Here is a 14,452-nt window from a genome sequence, read left to right on the forward strand (position 1 = left end):
ATACCTTGATATTTGTTTCCTCTTCAGCTTTTCTGATCTTTGTCAAATTTTTTTTATTTATTTTTTTAAAACTTCAGAAGAGCTTGCTTTTGTTTCTTACGTCACTGTCGTGAACTCATTTTTCTGAACTCTAAGCAGTCTTTGATGTGGGGTAACTGCTCTAAAATCCAACTGCCTGGTTGGCTACAGCTGAGCTTGAGAATCCTGGAGCAGGAAACAGATGGTGGTAGATGGCAGGTTGTAGAATCATAGAATTTTTTAGCTTGGAAAAGACCTCCAAGAATGAGTCCCACCATTTCCCCAGTACTGCCAATGCCACCAGTAACTCATGTCCCCAAGTGCCACATCCAAGAGTGGGCTGACTCCACATTTTAAACTCTTCATTGTAGATTGTTTTGCAGGGTATGCACAGCTGGCCTGCTTGACCTGGCTCTTTCACAGGGCTCTTTGCAAACTCCCAATCACCTAATTAGCTTTATTAAGGCTCAAAATAGTCCTGTATTAGGTCTGATTAGAAGCTGAAACTTCCTCTTTAAAGAGCAAGAGATCCAGAATTTAAGATGTGCTTAGTCTGACATATTTCCACATTGCAGCAGCTGCCCAGACTTGCAGAGTGTTTGCTATTTGGCATTGGATATTTTCACCCAAAATCCTTCTTGAAACAGGAGAGTTTTCTAGCACCACCTTTAGTGGTGTATTCCTGTGAGAAGCTTCTGTTTAGAGAAGTTGATGAGGAGCTCCTATGAGATTGAGTTTAATTGTGAAACCAACACAAGTTCCTCAAAAAGTTCATGCTGGTGCTTTTTTCTCCCCAGTACCCCCACAGAAAAGCTTCCTTCTCATGAAATTTCAGCCTTGAAGCTGTGAAACTCCTTTCTGTGGGAGCTGTGCTGAGACCTGTAGCCAGTTTAGAAGGCTTCAATATATTTGTAAGTTCATGTTTGCTGCAGGCTGAGCTGCTAAGCCTTCCTGCAGGCCTGGAAATTCAAGCATGCAAGTAAGAAAGGACCCTGGAGGATTTCCTGTGCCTGTGCTCATTGCCCAAGCAAGAAAGCTGTTCCAGATGGTTGTATCCTGCACAGCTCTCCTGAGATCTCATCATCTGGCAGGAGCCTGGGCTGGTGCTGCCAGAAGGGCAGTGTGACAGCTCTGTCTTGGGAAGGACGTGTGGAGAAAGGAGACTTTCATGAAGATGAGCAGACCCTCTTTCCTCAAGCTTTCATTGTGAAGAGGTTTTCTGTGACTGGCACTAGAGGAAATGTAGTCCACATGAGCTAGTGGTGAGTGCTCACCTTCTTGTCAGCAGGCTCTCAGCTTCCTGTATCTCAGTTTCCTCTGACTTCTAAGAATTCTCTGTAACACCCATGATGCGAATTCTGTGAATTCTAAAGAATTCTGTTTAATGCTTGTGCCTAATGCATATGGTCTTTCTAATGCACATGGTTGTGAAACCATGACTGAGCTAAGAATGAGAGAGTTTGTTTGCTTAGCTGGGGGCTGGAGCAGAGGCTCAGCACTGCCCTGCCACTTCCCTCCTGTCTGTGCAGTGCTCTCCTTCCTCTCCTGCCTCTGTTGGATTTGTATCCTGGTAACATTGCTTGTGCTCAGGTGCAGAGAACTCCCTGCGGTCCCTGGAGCTCTGGGAAGCATGAACAAAACTCATCCCCAGGTACAGTCCTTCAGAAAAACCCTACATAATGTTCCCTGAAGTACATGTGTTCTTGACAGGGCTGTTTGCCTCACCTCTTTAGGAACTGCTTTCTCTGAGATTTTGAGTTGTTTCTGCTTATCTTGATACAAGAGTTGACATAAAGTGCTGGACTTGTTTAGTGTTTGTTTTACAAATGGGTAATTAAGGTTTAAAAGGTGATGTGATTGTTTTGGGAATTAAAGCTGGGCTGTGTTTTCTCCAAGGCAGTTTTTGCTTGTATGTAACAATAATGGAGTACATGGTGTATTCCTGGGTAAAATGGTGTGAGAATTAGAAAGGCAAAGTTTGCCTGGCTGTGGGACTCTGTAAATCCCTTTTATCTCTTTCCTTTTAGAGAAACGGTGATGTAGCTGCTCTTGGTTCAACTGAGTCCTTCTCTGGAAAAAGAGGTAATTAATAAAATGCAGAGTTCTATTATTAAAGTATAAATCAATTGCAACTATCAATGTAATATAAAATACAACCAGTACTTATGGTCTGTTTTGGACTGATTTTCCCTCTTTTCTGTGGAGTGAAATGTCCAGATTACAAAATTAATAAACTGCAGCTGTTCTGTGTTGGCCTGGAGCTGGAGTGGTATGATAGGTGATCCTTGTCTGTCACAGAAAGTCTCATAATGAGCTTGCTGTGGCCTTTCCACATCTCTTAACAGCCAAACTTCAGTGATTTTTGCCCATACTCTGAAGGACAAGGTGAGATAGAACCAAATAACAAACCTGTAGATCAGCTTGCAACATTTCACCACCACTGTTATTCTATACTCAAGTCTGTAATTGTTGTGCTTTGCAGTCAGAGGTGTTTTGTAGACACAAATATGCTGTAATTCACCATTTCTCTTCTGAGCTGAAATTTTCTGTGTTTGGCTCCTGCTTGGGCATGACAGAGGGGGAAGCTGCTGGAATCAGGATCCTTTTGCTGTGGAGCAAAGGCTGTGCCTTCCCTTGAGTTTGAACACTAAAACAACTAAGTAAACACAAAGCAGAGCTAAGAAAAATTCTAACTTAAAAAGTTCTTTAAGTTCTTGAAAGCCTTTTAAAATTCTAATTAAGTTCAGATATACCAAAATCAACTATACAGGCAGGATTGTTTTAAGTGACTGGTTACATGTTTCTGGGATGACCACACTAATATTTTTTGCTGTTGGTCTGGGAGTGTGAAGGAATGGAGGGAAACACTTTGTTGGTTTAGAGGCAAAGCTCCAGGTGCAGGTTGCTGAGCTGAGGGCGGGTGCTACCATTGTGTGGCAGGGACTGTGGTTTGGCCTTTAGCTCCTGCAGTTGGTTTGATTTATGTGCCTGACTTTCTGAAAGCTGGAGTCCCTGGAAGTTTGCTGGAGATGTTGTTAGGGAGGGACAGAGCAGCCCTTCAGTTCCTTCTCACCATTTTGTGCTGATAATCCAGGCTCATTCCATGGGAGAGTGAATCCTGGGTGGGGCAGAAAGCCTGGAGTGGTGTAAAATGAAATCTTACCTCTTGGGGAGTTTTGTTATGAGCTCTGGGAGGTCACCTTCCCCACCTTACACCAGCCTGCCCCGTGTTTCAGAGTCACTGCTGTCCCATAGGGCTTGGCCTTCATCCTTCTGCACCAGAGTCCACAGGATGAGCTCTGATAGAGATGTGACCTTTGTGCTCTGGAACAGCAGCACAAGTTCTTCCACACTGCAGCAGCAGAATTCCCCATGGAGGAGGTGTTTAGTGTTAAAGTTTGGCTCTTTAAACTCAACTACCAACCCTTAACCCCCAGCAGCCCCCACCAGTCTCGTGTGCAGAGACCCCAAAACATCAGCCTCGTGTCCCAGCACTGTTCCCCTCTGAAACACCCCAGAGCCTTCCTCAGTCCCTCACTTCTCTCTCTTGCCTCCCCCAGGCCGCTGCCATCCCTGTGGTGCCTGCCCTGGCTGCACACAGAGACTCCTCTGCATCTCTGTCGTGGTACTGCTCATCCTCGTGGCTGCCCTGGCCTTGGGGCTGACACTGGCACTCCTGCCACGGGCACCAGGTTGTATCCCAAGAGTGGTTATTTTTTTTGTAAGGGAGGCAGAAATGGTGCTGCATGAGCACAGCCCTCACTGTGTGTTTGATGGTGCTCTCCAGCACAGACCAGGAGCGAGGAAAGGGTTGAGCACTGTGGTGGGGGCTGGACCAGCTTTGCTCAGCCCAAAGGGCCACCAGTCATTCCTTGGCTCTGCTCTTCTGCTCCATAGGGCTGGGATAACTCTGGGTAACACTGTCATAAAAATTAATTTCAGAAACCCTTCCTTACTCCCCTTGATCTATCCCTCATATCACAAAAATGCTGGAAAATAAAGATTTTCTTGCTTTCTCCTCAGTGACCCGCTCCTGCACAGCCCCTAATAACAAAACAGGCTTCTTGTGTGATGACAGAGTGACCTGTGTCCCAGCCAGCTGGGTCTGTGACAGGGTCAGCAACTGCAGGAACGGAGAGGATGAGCAGGAGCAGCTCTGTGGTGAGTGGCTTTGTTGTGAACATCCCCCCTGCACTGGTGTTCCAGCTGTGAGACAGCAGCTGGGGTTCCTCTAATCCTGCTCTGTGCTCTGGCTGCCTAAGATAAGTGAGCAGATAAGCCTGGTAGAGCCTTTGTAGGGCAGATGCTGAGAGATGGCATTGCCCAAAACCCAATGGGAATGCCAGGAATTAAAGACTACGAGCTCGTCTGATCTTCCTAGGGTTTTTTTTTTTTTTAACCATGATGTAGTTTTCCTCCATCAGTGAAGCTGTATGCCTACATGGGTAATTTATTGCTCAGTCACCCTAAAGAACTAAATAAAGCAGAAACCTGGGGCAGACTTCCTGTCTGGTGACAGAACTTTCCCAAATGTTCATGCTTATTTGACACTGCATGGGCAGTGTCCTGGCAGCAGCCTTTGGTGTGTGCCATCCCTGTTTTATGCCATGTCTGTGCCTGGGGGAGTTAAGCATGTTCTCTCTGTGTGCCCTTGCAGGTGACTTGCCCCACAGCCTCCCAGGGCACCTGGTTTTCTACTGCAGTAACCCCAGATACTGGGTTTATGCTGACCAGAGGTGTAACGGGATGAACGAGTGCGGGGACTGCTCTGATGAGACATGGAGCTGTAAGTCTATCTGCTGGCTCCTGCCTTTTCTGCTGATGGGTTGCAACAGGCTGTACAGGTGTGGTGCTTGTGGATGCTGCTGGAAATGCCTGGAGCAGTGGCAGCCACCACTAACACACAAAATAGCTGTGATAGAGTGAGTATGAACCACACAGGCTCAGTCCCCCTGGCTGTAGAGGCTTCTGTGTCAAAGCCTGGTGGCAACTGAGAGGGGAAAGGCTCTGTGCTTTGCTCCCAGTCCCCAGAATTGCCGTTCCTCTGTGGCTTGCTGATGTGGAGCAGTTTCACTGGGATGTGTGGCTGTAGTTAGTAGTAATTATTCAAATTGGCCTTTGGTAGCTGGTCAGCAAATGGGTGGATCTCCAGGCTGGGTGGGAGCTGAGCCTTGCTAAAATGAGCAGCAGATTTATTCCTAAGTCACCCCCGTGGTTTTGGGGAGGGGGGGGGAAATGGAAAAAAAAATTACAGTTAGTTGTTTCCCCTAGGATGGCCTCTCTGCCACGGAGGTCATCGCAATGTCACACTCTGGTTGTCTCCCACAAGCAGCACCAAGCCAAGTGTCTGCTTCGGTGGGCTCACAGTCCCAGGGTTGTCACCAGCACCTTTTCTGCTGGGGAGGAAAGGAAAGGAAAGGAAAGACAACAGAAACATTTCAGTTCCCTGTTTTCTGTCCCTCCCAGTGGCCGCCTGCCCCCCGTGTGGGCAGGAGTGGTGGACCTGCAGCTCTGTGTACTTCGAGTTCTGCTCCTGCATCCCCAGGAGGCTGTGCCGGGATGGAGTCCAGCACTGCCTGGACTGGTCCGACGAGTTCATCTGCGCTGCCTGAACCCTGTCACCCTCCCTGCTGGGACAGCACGGCGCCTCCCACTCGTCACCCTGAGCCTTGGGCTCCTGCCCTGCCACCCTCTGGGATGCTCCAGCCCAGGCAAATCCTCCCCACCAGCGCAGGGACACCCAGCAGGGACCGAGGGTGTGCGGCAGCCCTTGGCTGGGGGACAGCTCCCAGGACTCTGCTGCCATGTGAAGGTGACACTTCCTTTGATGTGTCACCTTCCACTGACTGGATGCTGTGCTGGAGATGCTTCAGCAGCCACAGCTCTGGACCAGGGGGTTTCTCCTGCGGGGACATCCTGGGGCCTCTGCAGGCAGCCACGGCAGGGACACTGAGAACAGGGACACTGAGAACTGCCCCGAGCAGCAGGTGCTGAGTGACGTGACCCTCACGTCTTCACATTCCTGATCTTCACTGGCACAAGGAGAGGCTTCTATTTGTGTCCAAAACACATCTGCAGATGGACATTAAGGGCTCTGTGATCGAGGAGAATCCCACATTTACAGTGAGTACTCTTTTAGGCCCAAAATAAACATGAGGTAATCTTTTCTCCATTGCCCCCCAGGTCATAGATATTTAAAAATAAACCCCTGTTCACTCATTTCTTCTCTGTCCTGTGATCTGCAGCTCTGCCTATCACTATAACTCAGATCAATGGTGAATGTTGCTTCTAATTTGTCACTGGGATGCAGCTGGAAATCTGAGAGATCTTTTTATAAATAGCTTTACAGTACTGTGACTCACACTTCACCTGGGATGAGGTGGCAAAACTCTGCACGGGGGAATGTTAAAGCTGTTTTTACCTACGTGTCCCTCTCCAGGCATGGTCAGGATGCACAGCTTATTTTCTCTGTGCCTGTAAAAGATTATCCCAGTGCACTAAGTATTGAACTGTTAAAAAAAAAAATTAATAATAATAATAAAAATAAAAAAAAAGTTACAGGAACCCTCATGCTCAGCACAGGGCCCAGGTAATGGGATTGGTAAAAATAGGATTGGTAAAAAATTGTGCATCTCTCCATGGTCAGATCTCCTATGTGCATCTCCAGTGGTGGAAGGGGTGGCCAAAAATTCCATGATGGGAATTGCACCAGAAGCAGTTTAAGGGGGAAGATTGCACATCTTCCTCCCCACTGAGCCGCTGTTGTGAGTCACAATTTGTGCCATTATTTGTCTCAGCAGAGCTGATCTAGTTGTCAGGGGAAGGTATTAATAGCCTTGAGTTTCTGGGAAAAAGAAAGGATTTGAATGCAAGTTGTGCCTGTTTTGTTTGTGTGTAGTCCTTTTTTTTTTTTTTTTTTTTTTTTTTTTTTTTTTTTTTTTTTTTTTTTTTTTAAATTCAGCAGTAAGGAAAAGACAAAGGGATGTTGTTCTTTATGTACTTTTGAGCTCATTTCAAAGTTGTTTTTTTTGGCCTCTTCATGGTTTCCAAGGATGTGCTGCTTTTCTTGGTGATGAATTATGGTAAACAGTGTAAAAGGAAGAAGCAGCCTCTGAAGCACTAGTAGGGGAAGCCTGGAGAAAATCCTTGGCCTCGTGAGGCCTAAGAGGACAATGATGAGCACTGTGCACCTCAGCCAGTTCTGATGGAAACACTCAGGACAGGAATTCAATGTTAAAGTTACCTGCAGCATTACAGCTGCACAGACCAACACAGAACAGGCCTGAGTGTCCAGGTGATTTACAGCTGATCTGCATAATTAATACTTGAATTATAAATGCCCCTCAATGTTTTCAGATGGAGAAGCAGTTGGTGTATTGCAGGCACACTGAAAATGGGTTTTAAACCACAGAATGATCTCAGTGCAGTGGATTTGCTTGTAAGGGAGAATATATTACAACTGCAGGGCATAATCTCCACAGTAACCTCATTCCAGCTCTCATTTCCTGGGCTAAAATGAGAAAGAAAGGGGACTTGTGCTCCACTTCGGGCTTCTGCAATGGCTGTTGGTGAGGTGTTAATGCCTCTGCCTCCCTCCCCAGAGGTCTGTGCTTATCCTTTGTGCTCCCTCCCTCTACCACAGCCCCATCAGCACAGCCTGGTTGCTTTCAGGCTGAGGTTTCTGTTCTAGCAGCACTGTAAACATCCCATGGCACTTGACAAGCCCAGTGCAGCTTCATTTCAGATGAGCTGCAGTGATTTGTGTCCTGCCCCTCGAGAGGCAGGGGAGGAGCAGGGATAGGACCAGCTCTTTTGGTGAAAAATACTTTCATCAGAGGAATTAGTTAAGGATGACAACAAGAACTTTATTTGAAAAAATTATTATGTATTGAAAATATACAGTAGCATTACCAACCTTCTTGTCTCTATCCCTCCCCCAGCACAGGTTACCCCATAGGCACCTCACAGCAACCAGATTTAACAGTGCTTGTCTCCTTTGTCACTCCCTCTCAGTATGTCCAAATCCTGTCATCAGCAAGAGAACAACAAACAAAAGACCCACTTCTTTCTGACTCAGTAGGTATTTAACAAATCCCAGTCCTCCACAGTGAGGCACAGATGCTTCTGTTTGGAAGTCCTTTCTGTCTCTTGTTCAGCCAAAGCTCTTTTTTTATTGTTCTTTAATTCGTGGCTGCCTGCAACCTCCTTTTTCAAAGGTAAATGGCAATTTTGAACGTTTTCTTTATAAAACTGCAAGTTTCCAGATGCTTTTGTTTCTGGCTCCACCAGTGTGCATTTGACTACTTCCTCTATTCTGTGTGTCTTGCCATCTACAAGCAAAAAAAAAAAATCAAGTTTAGATTTGGGAAAAACAGAATTATGCTGTAAAATGCATAACTTTGTGGTACAAATTGTTTTGGCCAAGCCAACTTGGAAATGTGCAGAGGAAAAAATACCAGTTATATTTTGGACTCAGAATTTTAAGGAAAACAACTCAGCTGTTTTATGTGCTGTACTTGAATTATCCAGCAGTCTAACAAATGAAAAAACTCAAGTACACTGTAATGCAGTTACACAAAGGGCTGGAATTTCACATTTCTATTTGTACTATAACCCCCAAAAATATGGAAATACCCCTTTTAGAAAAGAAAAGAAAACAAAACAACTCTGTGGTGCCCATGCAGTTACATACAGAAGCGAAGAGTTGCTACTCTGGATCTCAAGTTGTCCTGGGGCTTCATGGCCTCCATAACCGCCTGTTCCCACTGCAGAACTGTCTGAAAGAACAAATGAAGCAGTTAAAATGTGTCCTGCAAAATTTACAGAAATAACACTGGGAACAACTCCATCCCTTGCTCTTTGTTATTCAGCAATTTTGTATTCTATAAGCCAAATTTTTAGAGAGTAAAACAGGTTTAACCTCCCTTACCTGTTCTGCCCATCCCTCTGTTTTGCAGTTACTGTGATCAAATTCTTTCAGAGGCACTTTGGAGTGAACCAGGCCTATCTGCATTTGGAGCCTCTTTATGACAGCATCAACATCCTGGGAAAAAGGGAAATAGAGCAGTCAGAGGGCAAGAACTTCTATTATACTTGTCCAGTAAACTTTTCCTGATGATTTTTACCTTGAGACCTGTCCCAGAAATGTCCAAACAATTCAATTTCTTGAAAGAAAGAAGGTATCCAATTCCCACATCTGTGATTTTAGGGTTACCTGTAAGGCCAAGTAAAGTTAATCAAGTTGCACAATGTGGAAAAAGTCGATCAAAATACAAAACAAAGGAAGCATTTATTCCAAAAACTAATACTGGAACAAGACTGACTTTCCCCCTCTAATTATCAAAATACACATATTTACAATACCAATTCTCAAACTCCTAAAAATATTTATGTAAGCAGCAAATGCCTCAGACTTCAGGTCGCCCCGTGCCTTCAGGCAGGTGAAATCTGGGGCTGAGCATTTGGCTTGTGAGAATCAACAAATTAATTGTGTATCCCTTCAGTGCTAAGGAGCATAAATTCTTTATAGAAGGGACACAGGTTCTTTCTGTTAGGAAACCACGGAGCTCTTACAGGACAAGTCCAGCACCAGCAGGTTCTCCAGGCCCTTTTTCAGCACGCGGACGGGCGCCGTCATCCTGCGCAGGCCGGCGTCTGACAGGGAGTTGTCCTTCAGCAGGAGCCTTTTCACACTGGCAGGAGAAAGACAAACATGCAGCTTACGGCCATTATTTCTGACAGTTTTTGCAAAATGTCCTGAAACTCTGTGTCAGAGGGGTCATCCTGTGCCAACACCACTGTAAAAAGCAGTGAGAAAGGAGCCTGGGTTAGCAGGAGTAACAAGTATCTTTATATTTCCCTGCTAGATCAACAGAAGCACTGCTTGAGCAGCTATTCCCACAGCTCCAGTGACAAACTGATCCTAGAGCCAAACGTTTGCCAACAGAGACAATAAGCTCCTTTATACCCTGAAGTTCTTTATACCAAGGCTGCCAAACTGAAATGCACTCAAAACTAAGAAAAAAATGCTTGGCAAAATGAGAGAGGGCAGATTCCATAAGTGATACAGCAATGATTTTAAGAAAATAATGAGGTATTATAACATACATTAACAAAGCTCAGGAAGAAACATCACACTAAAGTGCTCTCTTCAAAGACAAAACCTTTGCAAGACAAAACCTTGGTGCAAAATGCACCAGAATCTTACAGCAACATAATATCCTTAATTAGCAGTCATCCTACCTGTTGTTTCCAAAATTTTCTACTTGGTACCAAACAAAATGACTAAATTTACTGTTTTGAGATGTTAACTAACCAAATATTCAACCTCCTGCTAGCAGAAATCTTCATCTAGAACACTAGTTTGGTTAAAAATTTGGCTGATAAAGCTCCCCCTTAAAAATAGCAAATGTGAAACTGTTCCAAATGTTAAAGATGCATTTTTTACCCGGACAATGAAAATTATAGAAAGCGGATATAAAACATGAGACAGTAAATTATCTTGCATATTTTTAGTACTTTTTATGATTCAGCACGTGCTTTGTGTACAATAAATTCTGTATTTTGTTTGCCTACAGAACAGGTGTTATGAACAACCAAAATCTTCAACCTTACACTCTGCAGCCTGTGAAACTTCCCTTTAAAGTCTCAGCCTGATTCTTTGAACTGCTTAGTGGTAGGAAAGAAAGTGTCATTTTTAGCTCAAGAGATTGGTACCTAGACAGGGCCTCTTTGGTGAGGTGTTCCAGCAGCTCATGTTCATCTCCAAGTTTACAGCAGGAGAGATCCAAACACGTCAGCTCCCGGAAAGACTTAATTTCTTCAAGCTTTTCAGAGATAACCAGGTACCTGCAAAGCCAAAAGAAAAAAAAAAAAAGTGCTCAGGCATGTAGGGAGGTGTCTACATCCCCAAGTATCATAAGCACAATGCACTCGTTTCTGTTAAGTACCTATGTGAAAATTGAGAGAAATTACCCAGCTGCACTAAGTACCTCTTTATGTGCAGCTGAATTCCCAGTCTTCTACTTAAATCACTGTCATGGTTTTGATTTGATGCAAAATATTGGGACTAACAAGACTTCAACTTGTAAATATTGCTTTTAGGAGTTTCTTTACAGATTTTGCTGTATTATTTCAGTTTATCATAAGTCAGCTTCCTCAGTGTCTGGGAAGGGTATAGACAAACTCAAATTCATCCAGGTTTAAAATCCACCTCAAATGTGGATTTTAAACAGGACAGGATAGCTTGTCAGTGGCAAAATTTTACTTTTTATATATGTAAATAAAATACTTGACTAGGGGTAGAAGTCTGGGAGTGGCCAGAGCTGTGGCTCCACCCTGGGCAGCAGTTACACAGTGGTTTTTTTTTTTTTTAGCTGTGCTGGTTCCCTAGGCTGATTCACTCAGCAGCCACGCAAACATCTGTGCTGGAGCTATTCAGTAGGAGGTTTAGAGATGGGAACAAACCACTGAAGAATGGCAGGCATGAGTATGCAGTAATGAGCACGTAGCCCTCAATACCTCCCCTGCAGTCACCTCTTGCTGTCTCTGTGGCAAGACAAGCTCCAAATTCACTGATCTCTCCTCAATTTACCTCGTATTCCCCATGGCAAGACACACCCTGAGGTCGGCATCTTTACTGTATAAACTGGGGGTGATTATTAATTTGATCCTTCCAGGAACACCTCTTTGTCCATGCAAATAAGGGGACCTTAATATCCTCCCAGTGTAATTTTACCCATCAAACCACCCCAACACCCCTTTCCTGTGCAATTTGGCTCTGCAAAAAGCACAACATACAGTCAGAGCACAAGCCAGTTCTTGAGAGAGATTATTAGCTTGTGGGGGTTCTGGAGAGGAGAGTGGGCTCTTTTAGAAATAAAATTCATCAAAAAATGCCTTTAATGCCTTACTTCCTGGATTTCAAAGACTTGATACTTAACTCATCTTTCTGTAATGGCAAAAGATGCCAGAAGTAGCTTAATTTCTAAATAAGGCCCATAAAACTATCTGTGCTAGAGATAAAAAGGGAGTAGGTTTAAAGGATAAAACAAAGGATAATTGACTTCTACTCAAACATTCCTACTGTGCTCAGAACACCCTTGGCACTTCAGATGAATATGCCAGTACTTTGATTTTAAACTGGATAAACAATCCCTTTTTCAAGTGCAGAGATGGAAGGGATGGGTTCTATTACTGGGAAAGACTTCAGTAGGAGCAAGGCTTAAAAAACATAATCCAGTTTTAAACTTGGCAAGACTCTTTCAGAGAAAGATGTAGGCATTGAGAAGATGGAAAAAACTAGTCCTGGACTGTAATCAGGACCTTGTTAAAGTGCATTCAATATGGGGGTAGCAACAACAATAAATTAAGGAAAAACCTGCCTGATTTCAACTTACCCACAAGTCTGTATCTTCTTCTGAGCTCCCAAAATGAGACACAACAGCAAGCTTATAGTTAGTAAACCCTAACAATTTGCAAGGGTGTATTCTATCTGTACAGTCAGCTAAGTGTGTCAAAAAGCTTTTAAACAGCAATTACAGAAAACATCCCACGAAATGCCTGAGAAGGCACTAAGCACATGGATTTCCACCAAAGTGCTGATTATTATTGTTAAAAAATAGTTGCAGGTTTAATCCTCCACATAAGATCCCCTGTTGGTTGAAACAGATTTAGTCTGTTACCTCTATTATCTTATCTTTCATTTTCTATCTTAAAATGAAACCTGCAGCTGCACTTGTAGGAAAGAGATGGGATAAAAGGCAGCAAGCACAAGAATCAGATAAGGCTCAGGGCATTTCATTAAAATTAGGTGGTGTTATAAGCTCAAAATGTATTTTTATTTAATTTAATTTAATTTAGGGGAAGCTTGAAGTGTGCTAGCAGAAAGCCCCAGAAGATGACAAGATTTGTCAGGGGACACACTTACCTGTTCCTCAAGCACAGTGAGCACAGCACCAAACTGCCATAGGCTTCAGTGAACTTCTGCAGAGCTCTCAGTCCTGTCACTGGCTCTGTGAACTTTTGTCTTGCCTCTGCTGCTGAAAAGAGCTTTTCAGCAATCTGCTCTGGGAAACCAATCAACGAGTCAATGTGATCAACATTGTCAGAGATGTAACCCAGCACCAGGCTAAAGAGGGACTTGGCCGAGTAGCGCAGGTTCCCCTCCTTAGTGTATGTGAAGATGAAATGATCAGTCCTCTGCCTCCTTGCCCTATCGTCCTCCCTGTTCATGCAAAGCTCCACTGAAAAACTTCTGGAAAACAGACTAAAAGGCCTTGCTTTGGGAGTGACATTCTGTACGCCGCCTGCACCCCGATTTACCACGTGCAGCTTCCCATTCTCACGCACGTATATCGGCCCAGTATCCAAATGGCTTTCTGAGTGGAGACAGTACGACATTCCCCTCGACCAGCTCTGCAAAAACAAACCACAGACAAGTGAAGAACAGCCACAGAGGAAAACATGACCCAGGGAAGCCCCCAAAGCTGGCAGCTCCCCTTAGAGCCCTGAGCATGGCCACGTAGCCCTGCGGTGCAAGGGGGGGAGGCTGTGTGGAGCAGGGTGTGAGCTGCCTGCCACCAAAGCCCGAGTGGGAACTGGGCTTGCTGAGAGGCCCAGGATGGATCCCAGGCCGGGGATGGAGAGAGGGGCAGTGGGAAAGGGGCTGGGGTTGAGGGGGAAATGCCCCCAGAACCAGGCCTGGCTCTGCTGCAGGCAGGAGAAGGAGGAGGAGGAAGAGGAGGAGGAGGGCACATGTCTGACTGCAGCTGGGCAATGGAGCCTGCTGGAACCTCCCTCCCTGCCAGGCCGGGCATCTCCCGGTGCCCCTTCCCCAGCCCGGGCCGGGGGCTCCGGTTCCAAGTGGGGTCCTGCGGGGGGCAGGAGAGTCCAGAGCTGCCCTGGCGAGGGGCAGGACAGGAATGGGATCCCCTCAGCCCCTGCTCTGCGGCTCTGGGGATCGCGCCCTGCCCGAGGGGGGAGACCGGGCCCTGCCCGAGGGGGCACCGATGGGATGGGGAGGCGGGTGCGAAGGGATCGGCTCCAACGCGGAGCGGGGTCAGGGAAAGGTCTGTGAAGGGATCGGGTTTTACCCGGGGCTGAGCCCACCGTGAGGGGGCACAGCCCCGAGGGGCGCCAGGGGAAGGGGCACAAGGGGAGGGACACAAGGGAGGGGACACAGGGGGAGTGGGCAAAGGGGAAGGAGGAACAGGGGTAAGGGGCCACAGGGAAAAGGGGGCACAGGGGGAAGGTTCCCCGCCCGGGCAGGGAGACCAGAATCCCGCTGGTTCCCCGATCTCCCCGGCCCCCACCTACCTGCCCCGGGAGGGGCCGCGCCGTCAGCCGGGCCGGGGCTCGGCGCTCCCGCCGCCCGTCCCGCAGCGCCCGCGGGCGGCGGGCGGGGCCGAGCAGGGGGCGGGCGGCGGGCGGGGCC

At 46.2% G+C, this 14,452-nt stretch overlaps 2 protein-coding genes across 2 annotated transcripts; one reads left to right on the forward strand and one right to left on the reverse strand.

Annotated features, from left to right (window-relative positions):
- Nucleotides 1–1,648: 1,648 nt before the first annotated feature.
- LDLRAD1 (low density lipoprotein receptor class A domain containing 1) lies at nt 1,649–5,630 on the forward strand (the record flags this gene model as incomplete). Its single annotated transcript, XM_083868159.1, has 6 exons — nt 1,649–1,669; nt 2,046–2,100; nt 3,579–3,710; nt 4,042–4,179; nt 4,676–4,804; nt 5,485–5,630. 6 exons carry the CDS (start codon nt 1,649–1,651, stop codon nt 5,628–5,630), a joined length of 621 nt encoding a protein of 206 aa, XP_083724285.1.
- Nucleotides 5,631–7,874: 2,244 nt separating this feature from the next.
- LRRC42 (leucine rich repeat containing 42) lies at nt 7,875–14,372 on the reverse strand. Its single transcript, XM_083867833.1, has 8 exons — nt 14,335–14,372; nt 12,947–13,434; nt 10,735–10,866; nt 9,592–9,710; nt 9,144–9,232; nt 8,948–9,061; nt 8,711–8,795; nt 7,875–8,348 (listed from the first exon to the last, which is right to left on the reverse strand). The coding sequence occupies exons 2-8, from the start codon at nt 13,417–13,419 to the stop codon at nt 8,092–8,094; spliced, it is 1,269 nt and encodes a 422-aa protein (XP_083723959.1). The 5' UTR covers nt 13,420–13,434; nt 14,335–14,372; the 3' UTR covers nt 7,875–8,091.
- Between the last annotated feature and the right edge of the window lie 80 nt (nt 14,373–14,452).

This window comes from Zosterops lateralis, assembly GCF_965231275.1.
Source record: "Zosterops lateralis genome assembly, chromosome: 9".
NCBI classification, from domain to species: domain Eukaryota; kingdom Metazoa; phylum Chordata; class Aves; order Passeriformes; family Zosteropidae; genus Zosterops; species Zosterops lateralis.

Excerpts from the sequence above, each read along its gene's own strand:
- LRRC42 (XM_083867833.1), bottom strand. The coding sequence starts at position 13,419 with ATGTCGTACTGTCTCCACTCAGAAAGCCATTTGGATACTGGGCCGATA. Across the intron at positions 10,867-12,946 it reads TCACTGTGCTTGAGGAACAG|GTACCTGGTTATCTCTGAAA; the intron begins GTAAGTGTGTCC and ends TTGGCTTTGCAG. Across the intron at positions 8,349-8,710 it reads AGTAGCAACTCTTCGCTTCT|ATGGCAAGACACACAGAATA; the intron begins GTATGTAACTGC and ends TTTTGCTTGTAG.